Genomic DNA, 24,167 nt, shown 5'->3' with positions numbered 1-24,167 from the left:
TGATCTTGCAAATGTCCTGGAAATCCTGCGATTTAAAGAAAAATGACCAAAGTAATTTTTTGTGAAGAGAATTCTGTTGTTTACAAAATTATTTTCACTATTTCTTTAGTTTTCTTTTTCATACTCATCATCAACAAATTAAATCATTAATCTTGAAATATTTAATCGTTTTCTCTGTTGCCTGCAGGAAAAAACAATAATTCCATCATCAAAATCGCTATTCCCCACGACCGATTGGCTGATCGGTAATCACTCAGACGAGCTGACCCCCTGGATCCCAGTGATAGCAGCTAGAAGCTCCTACAGCTGCAGATTCTTTCTACTCCCCTGTTGTGCCCACGAATTCGATGGTAGAAAATTCCAGAGGGAGTCTGCTTCGAGTAGTCAGTACTCAGAGTACCTCAGGTACATTAGAAAGGTCTGTGAGACCTGTGGGTTCTCCACAAAGCTCGATAAACTGCGGATTCCCTCGACCAAGCGAATCTGCCTCATCGGTGTAGGCCGGAATTACCCTGAGGTTGAGACAGACTCCCAGGACGAAAAAATCGAGGAAATGATCAGCGCAAGGTCCCTGAGCCCTCAGGAGAACGAGAAAGCCTCGGACGAATGGGCGAGGGACTTCAAGCCTCGAGAGATCGTCGAGAGAGTCAGGAACTGCACGCAAGTCGATCGGAATGTCATCAACGAGATAGTGGAGCTTGTCTCCACGGAGCTTCTGCGAAAGACTCGAAAAATCACCCTGAATCGCCCAGGGGACTCTGAGGGACTCTGGAACGCTGGGGGGCAGTTGGAATTGAACGAAATAGCGAGACTGGTCCCCCCAGAGAGCCTCAAGCAACTGAAAAACGAGTGTGGAGGTCTGCAGACTCTTATGAAAAACAACAGCCACATATTCCAAGTGACAAACGGTTCTGTGCAGTTCAGAATTCCAGGCTCTCCCTCAAATTCCAAAAGAAAAAAATCAGGAAGATCGAAAATTGTGTTGAGAGTCAAGCCCTGTTGGTTCTTCGACAATCATCCTGATGGGTGTCCCCTCCCCGATGAAACCTGCAACTTCAAGCACTCCCCAAAAGTTGTAATTAATTAGTAATAAATTACGTTGCTTATTATTAAAAATCAATTTCGTCAATTTCGAATTGCAGAATCGAAGATTTATTTGTACAAGAGGACAATGATTTTTACAAAATAATTGGAAATATGAACACAAATTTTTCCACCGATTACAAAAGCGAATACATAATGCAGTATAAAAAACATTATCACAATTCCATTAAATTAATGGATTGCCCCTACTATTGGCATTCTAGGATGTGCCATCTGAACGAAACAGTGAGATTAGTCTTCCCAGAGAGCCTCAAGCAACTGAAAAACGAGTGTGGACAAACGATTCTGTTCAGTTCAGAATTCCAGGCTCTCCCTCAAATTCCAAAAGAAAAAAATCAGGAAGATCGAAAATTGTATTGAGAGTCAAGCCCTGTTGGTTCTTCGATAATCATCCTGATGGGTGTCCCCTCCCCGATGAAACCTGCAACTTCAAGCACTCCCCAAAAGTTGTAATTAATTAGTAATAAATTACGTTGATTATTATCAAAAATCAATTCCATCAATTTCGAATTGCAGAATCGAAGATTTATTTGTACAAGAGGACAATGATTTTTACAAAATAATTGGAAATATGAACACAAATTTTTCCACCGATTACAAAAGCGAATACATAATGCAGTATAAAAAACATTATCACAATTCCATTAAATTAATTGATTACACCTACTATTGGCACTTTCTCCTAGCCTCAACTAGCCACAAAAATAGCTGTTCCCAGTATTTTCATCGGCAATCCATAAACATTATATACAATTCTTCGGCATTTTCACGAGAAAATGAAACGATTTGATCTTCGACCTCTTCACTTGAGGAATTCAACCAGAGAAATATCGTCCAAACTCAGCAGCCTATTGACACTCATCTGATTATCGACATCCTGCGTGACTTTAGCACTCAACTGCTGTCCCCTCCTCAGTTTCTTCCCCTCGGCGGTGTCCAGCTGGTGCACCCTCCTGAGGTGGGTCCGGAGGTTGCCCTTCTGCGTGAAAGAATAATCGCAGTGAGGGCAGGAGTAGGGCCTGTCCCCAGTGTGATGCTTCTGGTGCATCTGCAGCGTGACCTTCTGAGCGAAAGACTTGGTGCACAGCTGGCACTTGAAGGGCCTCTCCCCAGTGTGAATCCTCTTGTGTCTCGCCACCTGACAGGGCTTCATAAAAGTCTTCCCACAGACGTCACACTCCTTCTTCGTGGGGCTCTTCCCTTTGCTCTTCTGCACTGGGGGCTGCGGCCGTTGATCCGAAGCCTCAATCGTCGCCTCCGGCATCTCCACCAGAGCCATGCAGGTGTCCAGTTGCAGCTGGGACTCCTGACCCCCAGGAATCTCCAACTGCGTCGACAGCATGAGATTCTCATTGACCTCTAGGTTCTCACCAATCAAATTAGCATCCTGACTGATTAAATTCCCCTCTTGATTGATTAAACTCGTGTCTTGGGGGATTAAATTCTCCTCCTGATTGATTAAACTCGTGTCTTGGGGGATTAAATTCTCCTCCTGATTGATTAAACTCGTGTCTTGGGGGATTAAATTCTCCTCCTGATTGATGCTCCCCTCGTTCAACTGCAGCAGTGCAGATTCGTCCGTCTGAATGGTGACGAGACCACTGCTGAGTAAAAACTGGAGATTGGCGACGAGTTGGTTGGACTCATTGACAGACAGAACTGAATTGTTATTGACTATCGTTCCATCAGGGTTGAACGTCAATTGATCCCCAATGCCAGTGGCATCAATGGTGATGGTGTCGATATTCGGATAATCTGGCTCCAAGGCGTTTCCAGGATTGACCTTCACACTGTTCACCTCGGGCTCTTGGGGAGCCTCGGGCTTCTGATTTTTTTTCTGTCTCTCCCTTCGTCTGCTGCCGTTATCTCCGGTGCTCTTGGTGTGCGTGACCATGTGGACCTTTCGGTGGCCCGAGGTCCTGAACCTCTGGTCGCAGATTGGACACTTGAAGGGCTTCGAGCCAGTGTGCAATCTCATGTGGACCTTCAAGCTTCCCTTCGTCGCGAAGAGACTGTTGCAGACGTGACAGCAGAAGGACTTGGTACCCTCGTGCACCTTCATGTGACAGTCCAGGGTGCATTTGACTGCGAAACTCTTGTCACAGTGGGTGCATTGGTAAGGACGCTCGCCAGTGTGAGTCCTTATGTGGCGGATTAAGTCGCTGGGCTTTCGAAATGTCTTGGGACAGTATTCACATTTGTTCGTGTACTCCTTCTTTTCTTTGTCGGCTTCGGCATTCAGGGGTCTAATTGTGTTGCGCTCGGCCACTGAATCCATCAGGACTCTCTCAGATACTGAAATTTGAGGAGGAAGATTGTGTGAAGGGATGGAATTGACCGATTTATAGGGGAAGTTATTGAGAATAAATTGAAATGTGAGAGGGCACACTCCAATGTGAGAATTTTTTGGAAATTTACGTCATAAGTGTATTTGAATTGCCAATTTATGAATTTAAAATCAATTTTAGATGAAACCGTTAACGGATTTTTTTGTTGTGATGTTGTGGAATTGACGATTTGAAGGAGAAATTATTGAAAAGAAAATTGAATTGCAATGTTAGAAATTTTTGGGAATTTATGTGATAACTGCATCTGAATTATCAGTATTGTGAATTTAAAATCAATTTGAGATTAAACTATCGACAGATTTTTTTATTTAAAAGAAAAATTTTAAAAAATGAAAACGAAAGAAAAACTCCTTTCGATTTTTCAATTTTGTTAAATTTAACGTAACTCGAGAGTAAATGGTTTATAGAATTTCTTATTCATCACAAAAATGCAAAAAAAATAGTTTTCCATTTAAAACAATCATTGATATTTCAATGATAGCTTCAATTCTCACACCGATAATAACAATTGAATATTGAAATAAATAAATAAATAAATAAATAAATAAAAAATTAACGAAAAATTCAAAACCCTCTCTCAAAATTACAGCAGTAAAAAAAACTATCACTTCATTACATAACAAACCTGACGAATCAGTTGCATCAGTCCTGGACTTCAACGTCAACAAATCGGGATCAACACTGACGGGTTCCTTCTGTGAGCTATCAGGCTCAATATCAGTCGCTGGATCCCACGAGATCGTCTCATGACATTTCACGTGTAATTTCAGCTGCGCCTCACTGGGGAGTGTCTCCAGACACGTGGGACACTTGTGCGCCTCCTGTTTGTTATGTACTTTAAGATGTCGAGTCAATCCCCCATTGGTGCAGAATTTCAACGAGCACTCAGGGCACTGAAACTCCCTGGAGCCCCGATGGCTCTTCAGATGAGTCTTCAGTGCAGCCGCAGTGAACGCCTTCTTCAAGCAGAGGTGGCACTGCAGCAGCGAGTCCTGAGGCTTTGGCACCTCCGGTGGATTGAAGAGGGTCGAGAGGTCTCTCTCCACCTGACGACTGACCTCTGAATCAGTCTGAAAGGCCCCAGGAAGAGCACACGATTGATCAACAGTCGAGTCGTTGTCCAGATTCAAAAGCCCACTGGTATCAGTCGTGTCAGCTTTTGCGATGATTTTCGGGTACTTGGGGCACGCTGGAACCGAAGGAATGGCCTCTGACCCCTGGGGCACGGACGACACCACCACCAACTGCCCATGAGACTTCCCCTGATTGTCGATGGCTCCACAGGACACTGGAATCATCCTCTGCTCCTCCTGCGCTGATCTCGGCAGAATGCTCGCCATACTCGTGGAATTTGCTGAACTTATGCCCATGTCAATTTCCGCGTCCGCCTGAATAAGCAGAGAGATTGAATTTTAGGTGAATTGTGGCTATTTCTGGAGTGCTGGGGTTTATGACTTGCCTGGAGAGTTATTTGACTCATGTCAAATGTGTCGAAATGAGGTGATCCAAATATACTTGGGTTTATGGTGGGGGGAGGGGGGTCCAGGACTTTTTGGCTGTCGTAGATTATGTTCAATACTGGGGGCTGGGGGGAGTCGGTGGTGTCGGTTATCTGGCGGGGGAGGGGAGGGGGCAGGTGGAGATTGGCCAGGCCGATGTTGAAAAGCTGCTGATTGAGGGTCTCCTCGATCTCACGAATGCTCTCCTGGAATAGATGGAGTTTATTCATTGGTTAATTGGCTTTGTTTTGGTGAGGGGATTCAGGGGGATTTATTGGACATCTAGGGGAGTTTTAAGGGGTTTGGGAATCATTTTGGGGAGATGAGGGATATTTGATACGACGTGAATGTATTTAGAATGATAATAAATCGTAAATTTAGACTCTAAATTTTAGAGGGTTGAAGAGGAAATATACATACTGCTGTTAGTGTTTGTTCTCCGATGTAATTTGGGAGGGTGATTGTGCCCGTTTCGTCGGCGTGAAGGGTTTGAGACACTGGTGGCAAATTTCCTGCGGAATATATTGTCGATTAATTAACTGGGAGTTGATGATTTGAATGAGAAATATCGGAGAATTAAATACTGAAGTTTTGAAGAAGAAAAATAGTGAGGAAAATGTATATTTTTTTCCAGTTCTTTCAATTCATGATTTGTAATGAAACTGGTGATTCAAATAAACGAATGAAACAAATAAAATCAATTTGAAATTACCATCAGCAGCCTCCCCCTTCGCCCCAATGGCCTCCAGTCCCCCGGCAAATGCCTGTTCAAAATCAGCATTCATATTCCCCTGGAACTCAACGAGATCTCCTCCGAGGGTCAGCTCCTCCCTGATCCCCTCCTCCTGGCCACTCTTCTGCTTCTCCAGCTGCTGCTGTGCGAGCTCATTCTTGTGTATCTTCATATGCTTCCTGCAGTTCACCGACGTCTTGAAAGTCTTGTGACAGTACGGACACATGAAGGGCCTCTTATTGCTGTGCGTCACCAGGTGCCTCTTCTGGCTGCTCTGGGTGGAGAACGAAGCGTCACAGACGTTACAACTGAAGGGCTTTGCGGCCTCGTGGGTGTGAAGATGAGCTTTCAATACACTGTTAGAAGTGAACCTGTAATAGTATTTATTTAGTTTTCAGTTCATTTATTTATTCAATTCAATTCATTTATTCTCTTAATTTGAGGTAAAAGTTTTTTCTTTGTTGAACTGTAGGTATAGATAACTATAGATATTATTACATAATAATAATCCAATAAAATTTTTAGCAATTTTTGTATTATTGCATTTCGATTGAATGGATTCAAAAAATACAAAAGAATCGAAATCGACAGTGGAAAATTTTGTCGGTATCCAGAGCAAAAATTTTCAAATTTCACAATTTCAATTTTTCTTTTCAAGTAATTGAAGGCTGAGAAGAATGAGAATGAGAGGGAATGGAAAAATTTCAGATGAAAGTGCTTGCCAAAAAAACAAAAAAGTTGTTTTTTCAATGTCTGCGAAAAACATTAAAATTGCCTATTTCTTCTTTAATACTTCAAAAATACCCATAAATTCGTGTTTTATTATTGCATTTCGATCAAATGAATTGAAAAAATATAAAAGACTGTAAATCGAAAATGAAAATTTTTATCGGATTATCACAATGAATAGTTATACTTATAAATATCGATTACAATAATTATTTCAACGGGGATATACAATGCATTTCATGCATTCATGAGGAATGAATGCTTTTTTAATAGTAAAAAACTGAGGCCCAACAATACTCTAGCGTGATAAAAATTCCAAGAAATATTCTAGATATTTCAGACAAAAATAAAACACCCCAAGTCATCACTATCTCTGGCAATTTTCAACTTTACAAAAATGATCTGTTACAAACCTCCTTTCGCATTTGGAACATTTGTACGGTCTCTCCCCCGTGTGCCTCCTGTAGTGCTGCTTGAGATGGCTGATCTTCCTGAAGGCAGCAGAACAGACCCAGCACTTGTGGGGCCTGTTGCCCTCCTCCTCCCCATCATAAACATGCCTCTGCTTGCTCTGCACCTGTGCCACACTGATCTTATTGCCCGCATCGGAGATGACCAGTGGCTCCTCCAGGACAATCTGAGGTACGAGCCTCTCAGCCTCTGGGCACAACTTGTTCTTCTGCTTCGAGTGGCCCTTCAAGTGGCTCTTCAAAGCCGTACTCGTGCTGAATGTCATGTCACAGACATCGCATTTGTGGGGTTTCGTGTGGGTCCTAGTGTGGGCTGTCAAGCTACTGTGGCAGGAGAACATTTTTCCGCAGATGCCGCACGAGTACTTCTTCGTGCCAAAGTGCGTTCGCTCGTGGGTCTTCATCGTGGACTTGAGGGCGAACGATCTGTGACAGTGGGAGCACTTGAAGGGCTTCTCCTGGGTGTGCACCCTGAGGTGACGAATCAGGTCCGAGGGCTTTTTAAATTCTTTGTGGCAGAACGAGCAGGAGTACCACCTGATGGAGCCTATTCTCCTTTGTTTTATCGTGACGTATTTCCTGAAGGAGCCGTCTGGGGTGCGGTCCACCAGGGTGACGTAGGACGTCTGGGATTCCGGTCTTTTCGGGGTGTCGGAGGACTTCTCCTTGGAGGTCAGGCCACTGTTCGTTAACGCCTGCTGGAGAATGTCGTTCTTCGATAACTGGTCCAGCGTCGAGTCTGAGGATTTTAGTGCAGGTCTAAATATTAGAAAACCCCAGCGAATTCAACAGGGAATTCTATTGCACAAGCGAAAAGGAAGTCGAAGTGAAAATCTGCATTTTTTCAAGTTCTATGCGAAATTCCGGAAATCCTCACGTATGAAAATCCATTAGAAAAAAACAGCGAATTTGTTGGAAAATTCTATTGGATTTCTGGGGAGTTTCTATTATTATTTGACCGGTTCTCATCTTTTTTTCAATAGGAAATATTCTGTAGAAAAAATTGATAGAATTTGATTTCTCTGTGTAACGTATTCTATTGAGATATTTTCTACGGAAATTCCTCGGCTCAAATCTTCTAATTTTTTTGTTTTCTTCTAAGGAAAAAAAGGAAAATACAGTGAAAGAAAATTACAAAAATCATTTCGAGAATTGCTGCAGAAAATTGTACTGACTTTTGCTGTGAAATAATTTCACAGAGAACTCATGTCACCGACAATGCGTCATCTACTTCATTAGGATTTTTCCGAAGATAAATCAATATATTGATTGAATTCCGAAGATTATGTGAGGGAAAATTTTCCAAGAACATTATGAGGCCAACATATGTTTACTAAATTTGCAATATAATAATAAATAAATGATGGTAAATTGTTAAATGCAAATTTTCATAAATGTCATTGCAATTACAGTAACAATAATTATAATGCCTCTGCATTTTGCCCTCAATTATCAGAAATGTTGAAAAAAATCCTAAACACTCACAATTCCACAGTAATATAACTTCCTTTAATAAAATTAAAACCGTAATAATTACGACGAAGATTACATAATGAAAGATTTTCCACGAAAATTATGGTACCAACATATTGTTGGGGGACGAAACTGGAATCCTCAGTGATATGAAAATTTGCAATATATTAAATAATAATAAATAAATGATGTTAAATTTTCGAACGCAAATGTTCATAAATATCATTGCAATTACGGTAGCAGTAATTACAATGCCTCTGCATTTTTTATCAGAAATGTTGAAAAAAAAGCCTAAACACTCACAATTCCACAGTAATATAACTTGTTTTGATAAAATAAAAACAGTAATAATTACGACAGATACCTGGGGATTTAATACTGGATGTGGGCGTCTCGGTGGAGCTGTCGCAGGTCGGGGGATCCTCCGCGGGAACTGCGTGCGTCCTCTTCATGTGTCCGTTCAGGGAGCCCAGTTTTTTGAAGACACAGCTGCATTGGGAGCACGCGTACGTGGGCTCACCTTCGGGGGCGCTGTGCACCCGAAGGATGTGCGCGTTTAGGTTTCCCTTTTGGGAGAATTTTGCACTGCAGTGGGGACAGGGGTATGGACGCACACCCACGTGACGCCACATGTGGATCTGCAGGGAGCTCTTCTGCGAGAATGCTCGAGTACAGATGGTACACTGTTGGGAATATCGTTGGTTTTATTATGAATTATGTAAAAGGGGAATTGAGAAATTGTTTCGAGAGGTTTATGAATTTTTTTTTTCGATTTGCTTTGAAAATTATGCAATTCTTTTTATTAGTTATGCAATTTTGACATCCCATTTTAAAAATTATTATGTAATTTTATTTTATATTAAATTCAATAGATGTGAATTTCTCCATAAATTGAGCTACGATTTCATCATTTTTTTTTGCATTTTGCAATGGGAAATAAAAACAATTGCACTAGAAAAACTTGAAAATTTTGAGCCCCACAATTTCTATAGAAGTCTTGAGAGAATGAGTCACGTAAGAAAATCGAAATCTATAAGTTTTTCGGATAGAATTTTAATAGAATTCTCAGTTCCAAATTGAGCATTTTTTTCGAAAGAGGAAAAGGGGTAATTCAACAGTGAAAAGTTCGACGAGTAATTTTTATCTGAAAATTTTCATTTCGATAAATCAAAAAGTGGCAAAAAAAATTATTAAACGAGACCTGGGGTGTGCTACACACCCCAAGCGTGTTGAGTTTTTCTTCAAATTGTTTATCAATTTTTTTGTCAATGTCTTCATGAAAATTGTGGTATTTCCCTCATTTCCAAGATATTCAACAAACATCAAAATAATTGAATGCATTAAACGATGAATAAAGCTATTGAATGGAGTGGTGTTAATGAAATTACTGAATGAATTAAGTTTAAAATTTACTTTGTACGGTTTTTCCCCAGTGTGAACTCGAATGTGTCTCATCAGCTGTGACGGTTTTTGAAACACCTTCATACATATTTTACACTTGTAGATAGTCTTCTGAGTAGTTCCACGCTTAGTCTGCTTCATAATCTTGGTCTGCAGCTACACGAGACAGAAAATTTGAGATAAGTATGAAGCATTTTGTGAAACGACATAATATCGCGGGGAGTCACTCTTAACTCCCCGATTCCATTCATTGTGATACTCGGAGTGAATATGAGGAGTTGATAGATGAGCGCGGGGGGGGGATGGTATGTTGGAGAGTGCTCACCCTGTAGTGCTCTCGGATATGGAGACGATAAAGAGCGGGTTGAGTGAATTGTTTGTTGCAGAGTTTGCACTTTCTGACGTCCTCCGATGACCATTTCTCATTGTGAAGCTTCAAGTGGGCATCGAGTTGTGCCTGGAACATGAATGAAAGGAGATAAATATGAAAATGTGAATGTGAAGAAGGAAAATGTCCAATAGTAATTCAATGAAGAAGTGGAAGAAGAATAAACAAATCCATAGGATTTATTATTTACGAAAGGAAAAAAAATCCTCGAAACTACTGGATTTTTTTCCAATCTCAAATGACATTTTTTGGGGGCAAATTATATTTTTTATACAAATTGACGATATACAGAGATATTATCTTGTAAATGGAAAAGGTCAACACATTTTTGTTCTGAACAATTAAAAATTCATTTGACTTTTTTTTTCTAAGCCCGATGGTTTCTGAGATGTTTTCAAAATAATGTATATATAATTTTTCCACTCTTGCAAGTCTATTTTTGTTTAAAATCGTACATATGACAAAATTTCGTAGCAAAACCTGGCAAATTCGCCGGAAAATTTTGGCTGATTCTGCGCTTTTTTTTATAGAAATGTCCAATAGAAACTGTTCTATCAAAAAAATCAATAGAATTCCTCGACTCAATTTTTCCAAGTTGTTTTCGTTTCAGTCTTCCACTGAAAAAAAAGAAAAATGGAGTGAAAACATTCGAAAATTGATGTCAAGGAATTCCTACAGAAAATTTCTCAATCGAAAGTTGTATAAGAGAAGATGGAATTAACTGGTAGAAAAAAAATGAAATTTCAATGAAATTCCAAAATTTTGAGAAGCACGAAGACAGGGATTCCTCGGTTTGTTTATTTTTTGAGGAAAATCAATTATCAATTATTAATTGATAATTAATAATGATTAATTTAAATATTTACCGAAATTTTCAGGTTTTCTATTAATTTTCAGAGAATAATTGAACTAAAATTAACATCTCTGATTGATTTTCCCCGAAATTCAGAATTTTCAACGACAGTATTCCGTGGAATTTCATTGTAACTTATATGTGATTATAATTTCCGAAATGTGTACCAGAAATTTAAAGTAAAAATTCTTAACAGAATTCAATTAATTTTTCCTATGAAACAATTTCGACCGGACATTCTGTTCAATCGAAACAGCTTTTTGTTACTTATCAAAATAACCCCAATAGAATTTCCAATAGAAGTTCACAAGAATTTTTGTACAAATTCCCTAGGTTTTTCACCGAAATTTTGTCGTACGTGTTCACGATACTTTTCTCTAAACCCAATAGTTCCTACGATATTTTGAAAATGAACTCATTCCCCGCATTCATTCTCGAATTTGTTTCTATTCTTAGCCACAATACCTTGTAATATTGAGCGCTGAGCCCTAAGGCAAAATGAAAAACACGTGAGCATATGAGTAAAAGCGCAAAATTAACACAGTCGACGGCGAGCGTCATCGTACAGGACGGAAGTCTTTTAATAAAATCATATAAACGCTTTTTCGTTGAACACTTCTGGCTAACGTTGAACACAAACGAACACTTTTATTGCGATTATTTTAATCTCAGTTACGGTGAGTCCATTGCACTTTGCAGTTTACATCACGAATTGCGGGTTCGATCCTTCCCCAGAAGGACTCCCCTGTTTACTCTATCACTCCAGACATTTCTGTTCACCATCGTTCTCAATTTACGAGTCTCTATTGATGTTCAAAGACAATCCAGACTCAGCAACACGAGTTTATTACCGTCTCCGTCCTTAATCACAACTTTTTACTCATTTTTCCTGTTGAAATAATTTTTTTTTCGTGAATAAAAGCCAAACTTTTGCTTGAAAAATCGAGAGAACACTCGAAACGCGATGTTCTCTCTCGGAAATCTGTTCACTCTCTGGGGTAATTTGGAATGGACCACAGGGCAGGGTTATCAGCATCTCGACTTCCGGATGTGACATCCGATTCATCTCAGCGTGTGGGATTTTTCCCCAGTTAAAAATCCCTCAAGTTTTGTATTACCCTCGGCAATCGTCTGTTCGACTGCACTTGCATTCAGTGCATCTCGTATTATTAACGCAGATCAATTGCGGTGTCAAGTCCTCTCATTGTCTCAGAGAAACGAAATACAAGAGATAAAAAAAATTGGACGAAGCGAAAGGGGAATCGAGATAGAAATCTGCATTCCGGGGGTCCTCACGTACGAAAACGTTTCATAAAAAATGAATAGCGAATTTGTTAGGAAATTCAACGAGATTTCTGGGGAAATTTACTAGAAAAGTCCAATAAAAAATATTCTATGGAAAAAAATTTATAGAATTTAATGAGATTTTTCCATTCTTTGTCATAAAAAATAATGAAATGAAATTTTTTTGAGGCAATTTCATGATTTCAACAATTTCAAATCGTAAATTATTTTTTCTACTCATCAAGACGTGATTTATGGGCCACTTTTACCCCTCGAATTCCCAAAAGGTTCACTGGTTTAATTTTATCTCTCGTTTGTTTCGCCCCTCTGAAAATCGTCGACTAGATTAATTCTCATTATTATCGCAGATGTTTAGTTTCCCCTCCCAGATTGAGTGGTTTTATCGAGAAGAAATGCCGAGGAATGGGTGAAGTGAGATACCCCCACGTTATCGATACCAAGAGTTTGGCTCCAGACGATAATGACGGTCCTAAATGGCAGGATGATAGGCTCTTTTGAGTTAACCCGGCTCTCACAGACCATTTCACGAGAGCAATGAACTCTTTTTATAAATTATGTACTTCGATTTATTATTGCGAGGGCTTTAACACGTAATATCTTCATTTTTATGGGCTAAATAAGAATGTTCACGATGAAATAAACTATATCAATAACAAATCGTGAAAGAATATCAATCCACTTCTTCTTGAACTCAGTTTTTATCAAACAATTCATTTTAATACTGATTTAATCAATTAATTAATTGATAGCTATTCATTAATTGATTCTGCGAATGACGTTTAAATAAACCAATGCATAAAAATAAATCTGAAATAATTATGAAAATGAATCAAAGCTGGGATCAATGAAGTCTCCACTTAAATTTAATAATGATTTAATTAATTAATTGATACTCATTCATTAATTAATTCTCCAATCGATGTTTAAAACAATCATTGTGTAAAAATAAGTCTGAAATAAATATGAAAATAAATCAAAGCTGGAATCAATGAAGTCTCCAGGCAATAACTTCGTTACATTTTAATCATTCGACTTCGAGAAATGATTGAATTCTTAATTGAATCATTATTCTCCCCTCGATTGCGTGGATTCTGGTTCTAGTGCTCTTGTTGCTGATAAAATTTCGAGGTGGCATTAACCCCGGGTTGTAATTTCATGGAATTCCGCCTCTAACGAGTCTCGATCCAGAGCGCCGATTATTGCACGCTTACAACTCGGTACAAGCGATCATTTTTCAACGAGTCTTTCCCTCATGCATCGCGTCAACCTTGTGGCAATATTGGTGGTACCTCGGGTTATGCACCCAGGATGCCTTTAAAAGGAGACGATCATTCGCATCTCTTCCTTTATTTATATTTTTTTTTCGCCATGGACTTTCGCCGAGAGTGCGAATCACCGCTGGGAAATGGGAATAAAAAAAATGTTGGAGGTGGCTTTTTTGGGGACGTGCTGGGTTGTGGAAAAATTTATGGCTGATAAAAAACTCAGAATTTAATTCAATTCGCGTTATCATCTTGAAGAAATTGATGGATTTGCGGAGAATATTAAAAAGAATTTTTATGGGGGAAATTGGTTATACGATTTTTTAATTGAAAATAAAAATAATGAGGATGAGAATAGAAATGAGAATTTTTTTTTGAGTGAACATTAATGGAATGTAATGGACAAATTTTTACGCGAAAATTGATTGATGAAGCCCTTTGAATAATGAGAAAAATGAATTCATGTTGAAGCAGAAATGAATTAAGGGACACATTTATTTCCATTTTTTGGGAAATTTTGATTCAACATCAATGAAATTTCATCCTAACGTGCAATAAAATTAGAAACAAGAGAATGAAATCGACATTTTTTCTTGAATTGTAGAAAAAAAATTAAAAAATTTCAATTTAAAATTCATTTACAACGACACTTATATTTATTTTTCAGGTATTTCGGTTGGAAATCATCAAATGTCTCGTCAAAAAGCCACAAAACTTCATACCTCGCGTAAAAAAGGGAAAAACCCATTCACTCATAAATGAAAAATTCTCACTTTTCCATACAAATCGGTTCCCCGTTGAATAAGCAATCAACCTATAGCTAGCAAAATGGTATTCACGGTTTGACATGCACGCAGCAGCGATAAGGAACGGACAAATTTTGAAGCGAAAATTGATTAATGAAGCCCTTTATTTTCATCTTTGCGATATTTTCATTTAAAAAAAAATGAATTTCAGAAAGAAAATGTCATCAATTTTTTTTTCATGAATAATGAGAAAAATGAATCAATGTTGAAGCAAAAAATTAATTAAGGGACACATTTATTTCCATTTTTTGGGCAATTTTGATTCAAAATCAATAAAATTTCATCCTAAAATGCAATAAACATGGAAAAAGAGAATGAAATGGAAATTTTTTTCTTGAATTATGTGAAAAAATAAAAATTTGTCAATTTAACATTCGTTTATAAGGACACATATTTATTTGTCAGGTATTTCGGTTCAAAATCGTCAAATGTCGCGTCCAAAAGCCACAAAACTTGATACCTCGCGTAAAAATACTACGACTCATGAATGAAAAATTCTCACTTTCCCATACAAATCAATTCCCCATTGAATAAACAATGAACCTATGGCTAGTAAAATGGTATTCGTGGTTTGACATGCACGCAGCAGCGATAAGAAAACGTGTCGCGGAATAACGCGGCGTTAAAGGGCAGCTGGAGTACTTCACATTCTCCGACGGGTACTTCATAATAACCAATGCGTTTTACTCCCAATAAAAAAATATTAAGCACGAAATGACATGACAGATGGAGATGGAGTCTGAGGTGTCCGGAGGACATTGGACAATGCGAGCGCTGGAACCGGTGGGAATTGAGGCACGAGAAAAAAGGATGAGGACATTTGGCAGAGGGTGCACGGGTCCTGGAGGCAGTAAGACGACCTCATGCATTACGTCAGCGAATATCTGACCAGCGAGACATCGACATTACGGGGGGGGGCTCACAAAAACCAGTTTTTCGCTTTTGACCCCGTGTAATCACGTGCTCTGGATCCAGAGATTAAATTCCATTATCATCAGCTTTTTAATGTTTGATCTAATCCCTCAATTGTTCTCTCAAATATTTCGAAGTGTTTTTGCATTTAATTGTATTAACTAAAGGGTTTTTTTGGGATTTATTTGGGGATAATATGGTTTATTTTTAAGTGTTGAATTTTTTAATTTTGAAATTGTTTTTTTATTAAGCACGAAACCTATAGGTTTATACAGCTATAAATAATATATATGTATATATGTATATGTTTAAAAAAAAAAAACAAAAATACGGGGGGAAAGAAATATGATACATTTTGATGACAATTTGGATAAAAATTTTGAAATTGTGCAATTATCTCCAGAACGAGTGATTTGAGGGGAAAGTTCCCAAAGATCTTTTTTGTAGCTGGAAAAATTTCCGACAAAAAATGGCTTGTGATATTTTGTCGCAAAGTCACTCGTTTTTCAAATAAATCCGAATTGGAAAACTCGTAAACGGATATTCTGTTGAATTCGATCATTCAGTCACTCCTAAATTCTTCGAAGTGATTTTTTGCATTCAATCCGATTAAATGAAAGGATGTGGTTACGTGCGAGGATGAGAGATTTTTTTTCAATTTTATGCAGCGATAATTCGTTTAGTTCTCACATTTCCAATTTTTAATTTTCGAAATTGTGTAATTATCTCAAGACTGAGTGATTTTAGGGGGAAATGTCAAAATATCTTAGTTATGGCTGATAAAATTTCCAACAAAAAATGTCTTGTGATATTTTGTCCTAAAGTCTTTCGTTTTTCAGATAAATCCAGATTTAAAAACAACCCTCGTAAACCGATGGATTCCAACTTATTCTGTTAAATTCAAATATTTATTCTTCACTCAAAAGAAAATTGAAAATAATCTGTCGGATAATCCGAACAAATATTCGTGCGCGAGACAAAATATCGTCATCACAATTATTTGAGAATTTCCGGAATTAATTTCTCGAGCATATAAGACGAATTTCGATGTCACTCCAAAGAAATTCGATATCTCCGCATCATCCCACGTGCGAACCGCGCCATAAACCACCGATGGGTAGCATCATCTCCCAGGAGCAGATTGCCAGTAACGAGATACTCAGCTGTGCCCCATCCCCATAGGAAGAAACAACAACGATAAAAACATAAAAACGGACGCCTGCATTGTTATTCCTCTGATGTCCCTATCATCTCCATTCTATAAATACGGAATATATTCTCGGATGGACGGAGAAAGAAATCCAATTCGTTTAATGATCGCAGTCGAAACGAATGAGAAAATTCGGTGATGATAACCCAAAGCCCTGAAAGTTATTTTTTTCCAATTTAAACAAAACAGAATTAAAAAAAAAGCTGGAGTTCCCTCAACAGAATTTTAATTAAATGAATGAGGAAATTCGGTGCTGATAACTCAGAGCCCTTGAACGCCATTATTTTATTTTTATTTTATTATTTTATTTTTTGATAAACAAAGTAGAATAAAAAAACCGGAATTCCCTCAACATAATTTTAATTAAATGAATGAGAAAATACGGAATTTCGGTTCTGATACCCCAGAGCCCTTGAACGTTACGACTTTAAATTAAAAAATAAAAATAAAGCAGAATAAAAAACTTTGAATTCCCTCAACACAATTTTAATGAAACAACTGAGAAAATTCGGTGCTGACAACCCAGACCCCTTCAACCCCATTCTTTCAATCCTTCTAATAAACAAAGCGGAATAAAAAAATCTGAATCACCACAACTGTAATCCAATCACTGAACACACGAGACTATGAACACAATTGAACACAAGATGAATCATTTTGAAAAATAATTTTTTTTAATGAACTTAGAATGGCCCGAATTGTTTAATTACGGAACGGGAACATGTTTTAGTCTTATGCACATGAGAGAACTGTCAATCTCCGGGAAGCACGTGTGTGCCCCGCGCTATCCCGTATCCCACTACCACGAGGCGACTAAAAACTGTACATTCATCCACATCCCCACAACGTAGCCTCGGGGTTTCCTACTCCCTCATTCCTCTGCTTCTTGAAATACTTTTTTGCTCCACTCAAGGGGGAGGGGGAGGGGGGGGGGGCGGATTATTATCTCATTGGTAACGTCTACACTATTACGTAGAGAGAACTCGCGAATGACGAGAGACGCTCGTGGATTATTTAGCGACAATGCAGGAATTACGAGTTGAGAGGGTGTATGCATATGCTTGAGGATTATAATTGCCCACGCATCTTCGAGCTCTCGGTGACACACATAACAGTTCTTGGGAATTATATCGCGCGGTTGTAATTCATTAAGAGAGTTGATTGGATTAATGGAGGGATGGGGAGTAGTTGAGATTAATTGGGGGGGGCGGGGAGGAGAGGAAATCATAGAATTTCGAATTTCACTGGATATTTCATAAGAATTCCCCAAATTCTAGTGATTTTCGAGGAATGAGGGAAGTTAAACTGACGGTTTCGATTTACTTGGCGAATTTTTCTATTCACTTGTAGAATTTTTAATTTTTAATGGGGAAATTCTTTGAATTTCATGGAGAGTTGACTCGGAATTTTTAGGAGGGAGAGGTTGAGTTAATTTGGGGGGAAAGTGATGAAATGTTGGATTTCACTGGGAATTTAATGAAACCCCAAATTTTCCAGCAGCTGGAAGGCGAAAATTCCCCAAATTACAATGAATTTTCCTAATTTCTATTGATTTTCATGGAGTAAGTGGACTTAAATTAACAGCTCCCACTGACTTTTCTACAAAATTTTCAATTTTTTGACTAACAATTTTCCGGAATATCCCGGAAATTATTGAGAAATTATTGAGAAAGTCTGCTAAATTCCCTAAACCATTGACACTCTAACATTTTGGTCATAAAGTCACCAAGTATCTAAACAGTACGTTGTTAATAGTCAATTAATTTTTCATTTTGTTTGAATTAACAAGATTCATTTTTACTTAATTATTATCAATAAAAATAAAAATGTGAAGAATTTTAATGAAATTAATTTCGTAAATATCTCGGGAATTATTATTATTATTGAAAATAAATGTGAAGAGAATTTTTTTGTAGCCCTCAAAATTCCCTGCAAAATCTCCAATTTCCATAATTGTTAAATTACCCGAATAATTTCAAGCAAAAAATGTCGACCATTTGCAACCATTTTCCCAACCACATTCATGAAATATTCTGCAATTCCAAGCCTTGAATTTCAATTCAATTCATAAGAACAAATGAAAAAAAAACCCTCGTAATTTCCTTTCAAGCAATTGATGCTAAACACTATTTCTGATCTTTACGACTCCCATGACATCACACAGAAAATGTTCACAAAGATTCCTCCAATAGTATCTCAACTCCACCCTCAGGATAATTCTAGAACACTAGGCCAACTCTCAATTCGTCCCTCCTCATTCCTTCATCCCATGAATTCTTTCAGAAGCCGACGTATTTCGTTTGAAATGTTCCCCCAAAGTGGGGGCGGAGGGTCGCCGTCTGCTGCTGTACTCAGCCTCCTTGCCAGATTTTTAAAAGGAGCGTTCAAGGGGGGAAACACATGTGTTCAAACACTCGAGCAATTTCGGCTGTCGAGTGATAAATATTTATGTCGATTTACCCGGAAAAGCATTCCCACGAGGTCTCGATTGTTTACGGAATTTGTCTTTATTTTTTTAAACGAGAAAAAATAGAGGACGCGGAATAGTGCCCCGAGAAATTCGTCAGATGCATCTTTCTCGTTTCGTTCGGACACGACAAAGTGCACTTGTCACAGCAATCTCTGTGAGATCTATGAGATCATGCGATTCAGTTGCGTAACAACTGTATATTTCAGATCTTGTTGAGCATTTTACCGCCTACTATCAATAGTTAACGGCCCACGTCCTTCAATGGGAGAATGAACTTTTGCATTGTCCTCGGGTATCATCAGGGAATAATTCAAGCATTACGATCGATTGGTAAACGCCGAACAGATTATTCTAATGAATTTGCAATTCAAGGTTTTCTGGAATCGGGGGAAGACTTTTGTTGTGGGAGATGTGGGGGTTTTATTGCTCCCAATGGCGATTTTATGTCCTCGAAAAATCATTAAATAGTAGTTGTGAAAATGAGAAATGAATTATTGATTCATTTCTCATTTTTACTAGCATTTTGACAACTCTCCTTGTGTTCTCTCACTTGCAGTTCAAAGATCTCGATGTAATATTGGCTAATCTTTCGAAGAAAGTAAAAATGTTTATGCAAAATGTAAAATAAATAATGACAATGAATTTTCCGTCATTGATTCGTAAATCGTCAAGTTATGCTTTTGCATTTGATGAATGCATTTGATAAATTTGGCATTTTGCTCGTAAAAAAATTCCTTTCATCTCTAGTTTATTCTTCCTGAATGAAGCAAAATAACAACTTCCCAGAAGTATTATTACACCGTCTAATCGTGGACAAGTAACAATAATTGATAAGAGGAGTAACGGGGTCAAGGAAGCTGACCCATGTCCAAACTGTCTCAGAAGTCCTCTCGGCATCATTGTAATTTGTGTCGAAAATAAGAGAATTGTAATCTGTCGAGCGTTATAACACGAGAAATGACACAAGAAGCGTATGCCACTCGGTCATGATAAGAAGTGCGTACTCTGTGGAGCACCGGAAGAGTTTCCACTTAAAGCGCAATCGCCCAGAGTAATGGTATGTCTTCTTTTACTAGTGAACCGAGAATTTTAGTGAATGTCGACTTTATGAATCACGGCATTGAGTACTTCTTGCTTGTGGGATTATTTATGGCTTATGGGGGTGAAAGGGTATGGTGATTTCATCAGACTGACTCATATTTTTAATATTTTCATCGGGAATTGGATGGAAAATAACGGAAAATCGTGAATTTTTGGGAAGTTCGAAGATTTTTACTGTTTAGTTCATGAATAATAGCGGAAACATTCAGGATTTTATTTGAAATATTTTGTGAATTTTGAAAATGTTAGGGGTTCATTGAGAATTTGATGGAAAAGCAAAAATTGTTGGGAATTTCAACGTTTTTTTGTGTTAATTTTATATCTCAAAAACGTTGAGTTTAGAGAAAATATTGAGCATTTCTTGTAGAGAATAAAAGTTTTAATAAAATATTGTGATTTTTTTTTCTAATTTTGAACGTTTCAAACAGATTTGGATTTTCTCAAATTTATAATTCGTAAATTTTGTCCAGAAATAAGTGACATAATTTTCAGAAAATATTTTTTAAAGAGAATTAAATTCCTTTCGAAAAGTGTTTTTTTATTTTTTTCCTCTAAATCTAACAGGTCCAGGAATATTTACAAAATACTCTTCACGTAAATGTAAAAATGTCAACAAATTCCAAAGATTTGATTCTCAACAATTACTTTTAGAGGAAAATACCAACAGAGCGTTTCAACCCACGTCACGCATTTAAAAAAATTAAGAAAAATGGACAAACCTTTGTAGAAAAAGCATCTTCACACTCAGTGCAGAACAAATTCTCCTCCTTCTCGTGGACGAGAATATGTGCCTTGAGACTAGCCATTCTGGCGAATTTCCTTCCGCACTCTGGACACTTTGGCTCCCCTGTGTTATGCATCGCCATGTGAAGCGTAAAATTCGACTGCAAAGTAATTCGTTGAACCGAGTTATCAGACTGTGTCGCATTGCCTCTAAATATTTTCAATAGAAATTCAGATATAAATAAGTCTCACCGGTATGTTGAACGAGGCAGGGCACTTGGGGCAACGGTGGGGTTTCTCCTCAGCGTGATGCTCCATGTGTTTTTTGTACAGCATTTGCCTCTTGAATTCTTCACCACAAATTTCACACTTAAGCTCATTTGCCTACAATATAAGAAAAACAATTTTTGTAATTAAAAAATTAAGACAACAAAATGTCAATTGAACTCTAAAACATTTTTTTTTATTAAATATCCTTAAATGTAATGCAATTTTTTCGAAATAAAATCAGAAATTATTGTTAATTAACGAATGATGGAAATAAAAATGAAATAAAAATCATAACAAAAGGTACAGTTTCGTTATGCAATTAATTGATTAATAATATTCTTCTGATTTTTGTACTCACAACAGCCGAGGCATCAGAATTTTTCTTGGGTCTCCCAGGCCCCTTCCTGCGTCTCTCAGGTAGATCAGCAACACTCTTACCTAAATCACTAGATTCACTGGGAATGATGTCAATAATTTGGCTATCATGCTCCCTCACATAGGTTCTCTCACTTCCCCGCACAAGTGCATTCTCACAGTTCTGTGGTAGTAATGCTGCGTGTTGAATACCAGACCCACCAACGAGACCCTCAAGGTTAATTTGAAACAATTGGGAGTTTCCTGCATTCCCATTATTGACCTTCAATGTCGATGGTGAGAGAACAGTCCCATTCTGGTGCATAAGGGAGACTGGGGTTGTCAATAGCTCCAAGGTACCCTCTTCGGAACCTGCAGGTCATTTTACCATTCTCATTAGCATTCTTTGACGTTGACACTACATTTTCTTCATGAAATGATATATAACACCCAATGGAGTCCTCGTATTTTTCATGAGTTGATTAAGACAAAACTAATGATGGTATTAATAAACAGATAAAAATGGTTTTAGATTTCATCCATCAAGTATAATGAATTCTCGAGGATTTTTTTGTCGATTTTTAGTATTCGGATTCATTTAATCAGTCAAATTTTTCGAGATTGTTAATACCGCTGACCTGAACGTGGCCCAAAGGAATTTTAGTAATTAGATAAAAATAAATTGAAGAAGAGAAAAATCAACACATGAAACGATAAAATGGAATGTACCATCTCCATTACGGTTCAAACTGGAAAATGTTTAATTTCTAATAAAAACGTTTTTTTAAATCTAATTTATTAAGGCAAAGTGGGGTAAAGGGCCCCTTTTGACTTTTTTTGTGATGCTCATAACTTAGAAACAAATTCATTAATTGAGATCAGGCTCATTCTAAAGGAGAAGAAGGGTAGTTTCCATGGAAAAAAAATTATTCCATTTCATTTAAAATTGAAGGAGCTGTTAACATTTTTGAAAAAATCAAAAGGGGCCATTTTACCCCACTCTCCCCTATTTGTATAATTTAATTAATTTATAAATTTAATTCCACACGATCAAATTACACCTGTTGAATTGCACACAAAAAATTGAGAATTGAAAATTGAGACGTTTGAATTATACAATTTTAAATTAAGATTGCACAATGAGCAATTGGGTTGTTACACTTTAATTCAGTAGAATTCAATATGTATATCGTGTAAGTAGAATGTGAGGATTGCAATCTCTTAGGCAAGATCTCAATCCAAAACATCAAACGTGTCAAGAAATTAAAAAACTTCATTGAGTTCCACAGGTCACTCAATCAAGAAATGGCCTGGAATGCTGTGATTTTTGTCTAAAAAAAATGCAAAAATTCCTTAAAAACATAGTTTATCGGTGGGGGCTAACCTGTCACCGCTAAAAGTGTTCTCCCATCCTCAGAAATGACAAATCCCAGAGATATAGCGTCGACAGCAAGAGACACTGTCTCAGCAGGTGGCGGCTGCCTAGTCAACATCTTTGTTTATTTACCCTGATGACAGAAAATTTTTTTTCAGCATCAAAAACAATTTTCCATTCATGAAATCAACGTGACGAGACCATCCGGTCTTTTTCGAGCACCAAAATGGTCCTTTTGGGGATGTATTTGTCATTTGTAACGTTGATAACTTGATGATAATTTAATTGTTTCTAGATTTGGACTTTTAAAGATTCATTTGACATGTGATTATGACAGTCGAGACTCACCTCGTCGATTCTATCCGATTTTTCTCGAGTACAATGTCGCGATTCACTCATAATTACAGTGTTATGAATGATCTGGGGATTGGGGCTTTCGGAGTAATTGATACACCTCGAGAAAACAATTATGATAAATTATGCCAAATCGTCAGGTAGGTGGACGACTTAAAGGGGCGATTAGAGTGAACGACAGGGGCCGACATTTTGTATTTCTGCTGCGCTGCAATCGTTCTGCGCATACGCAGAATTCGACGTTCAAATTTAAAATTTCTTCATGAATTGCACATGAATTGTACAATTGTTCATGAATTATTCGTTTCTCGAGAATTTCGCAAAAAATAGATGTAGCAGCATTCTAAATAAATTTTTTTTGGAATTGATAACACGATGCCTGCTAAAACCTACGAGGGAAAAACGAAAATTACAAATTTAAAAGCAATGTTGAAGTGACAATTAAGGTGAACAGAGAAAACAAAATATTTTTTCCAAATATTCATGTACTTGAGAGAACCATTTATTTTTTCATATTTTTTTTTATTTAAGCAGTTTTAAACTTGAAAGTTTACTCTGCTGATTTTTCATAATCGTATTTCTGGAATTGAATAATTCCCAACTCCTCCAATGATTATTCATCTTTCGTATTAAATTTCATATTTTCATAGGGAAGAATTTCGAATAATTTTTTGATGTTTATAATTATTGAGGGAGTTCACTCAACGTCATAACTAACCTGATCATTCTTTAAAGCAACATAATAGTCATAACTGGAACCTAATGAGAATGGCCTGGGAATGACTCGCCTGGGGAAATACAGTATTAAAAAAATGAATACTTCTCTCAAGTAAACGGATACTTCGAAAAAATATTTTTTCTCTTCGGAAGTCCATCGTCTCGTCGTTTCATTTTAGTTATATTATTGTCACCGGTTTATCAATTCAAACTTTTATAAAAACCCGAAAGGGGAGGCATGGAAATAAATTACCCTCTAGTCAATACTAATGGTCATTTTATTTTCCTTCTCTCATTATCTTCGATCGTA

General features: G+C 37.5%; 2 protein-coding genes across 6 annotated transcripts in view; one reads left to right on the top strand and one right to left on the bottom strand.

Moving 5' to 3' along the window:
- The window catches only part of LOC107042214 (probable tRNA (uracil-O(2)-)-methyltransferase), a 40,799-nt gene extending 38,562 nt beyond the window's left edge, over nucleotides 1–2,237 (top strand). For all 3 annotated transcript variants that reach the window (XM_029126429.1, XM_029126430.1, XM_015263145.2), the window contains one exon: nucleotides 188–2,237. In XM_029126429.1, coding sequence (XP_028982262.1) covers nucleotides 188–1,087 — 900 coding nt within the window. In that variant the 3' untranslated portion in view covers nucleotides 1,088–2,237. The remainder of the gene's footprint in view (nucleotides 1–187) is intronic.
- On the bottom strand, nucleotides 1,126–23,275 carry LOC107042196 (zinc finger protein 236). 3 transcript variants are annotated; one of them, XM_015263124.1, is made up of 15 exons: nucleotides 23,135–23,275; nucleotides 22,796–22,919; nucleotides 21,416–21,783; nucleotides 21,040–21,171; nucleotides 20,784–20,948; nucleotides 10,083–10,214; nucleotides 9,770–9,913; nucleotides 8,721–9,039; nucleotides 6,827–7,622; nucleotides 5,664–6,055; nucleotides 5,372–5,463; nucleotides 4,912–5,157; nucleotides 4,078–4,840; nucleotides 2,639–3,399; nucleotides 1,126–2,596 (listed from the first exon to the last, which is right to left on the bottom strand). In XM_015263124.1, exons 2-15 carry the CDS (start codon nucleotides 22,902–22,904, stop codon nucleotides 1,907–1,909), a joined length of 5,109 nt encoding a protein of 1,702 aa, XP_015118610.1. In that variant the 5' UTR covers nucleotides 22,905–22,919; nucleotides 23,135–23,275; the 3' UTR covers nucleotides 1,126–1,906. The 3 variants fall into 3 exon arrangements, with proteins under 3 accessions (XP_015118610.1, XP_015118619.1, XP_015118602.1); XM_015263133.1 differs by having other exon boundaries at nucleotides 1,126–2,554; XM_015263116.1 differs by having other exon boundaries at nucleotides 1,126–3,399.
- Between the last annotated feature and the right edge of the window lie 892 nt (nucleotides 23,276–24,167).

Source organism: Diachasma alloeum, unplaced genomic scaffold, assembly GCF_001412515.2.
Source record: "Diachasma alloeum isolate Michigan unplaced genomic scaffold, Dall2.0 Dall_scaffold_00179, whole genome shotgun sequence".
Classification (NCBI taxonomy): Eukaryota; Metazoa; Arthropoda; class Insecta; order Hymenoptera; family Braconidae; genus Diachasma; species Diachasma alloeum.
This window is presented reverse-complemented; position numbering and strand designations above follow the sequence as displayed.

Excerpts from the sequence above, each read along its gene's own strand:
- LOC107042196 (XM_015263116.1), bottom strand. The coding sequence starts at position 22,904 with ATGTTGACTAGGCAGCCGCCACCTGCTGAGACAGTGTCTCTTGCTGTC. Across the intron at positions 10,215-20,783 it reads AAGATGCTTTTTCTACAAAG|GCACAACTCGATGCCCACTT; the intron begins GTTTGTCCATTT and ends TTCATGTTCCAG. Across the intron at positions 3,400-4,077 it reads TGATGCAACTGATTCGTCAG|TATCTGAGAGAGTCCTGATG; the intron begins GTTTGTTATGTA and ends CTCAAATTTCAG.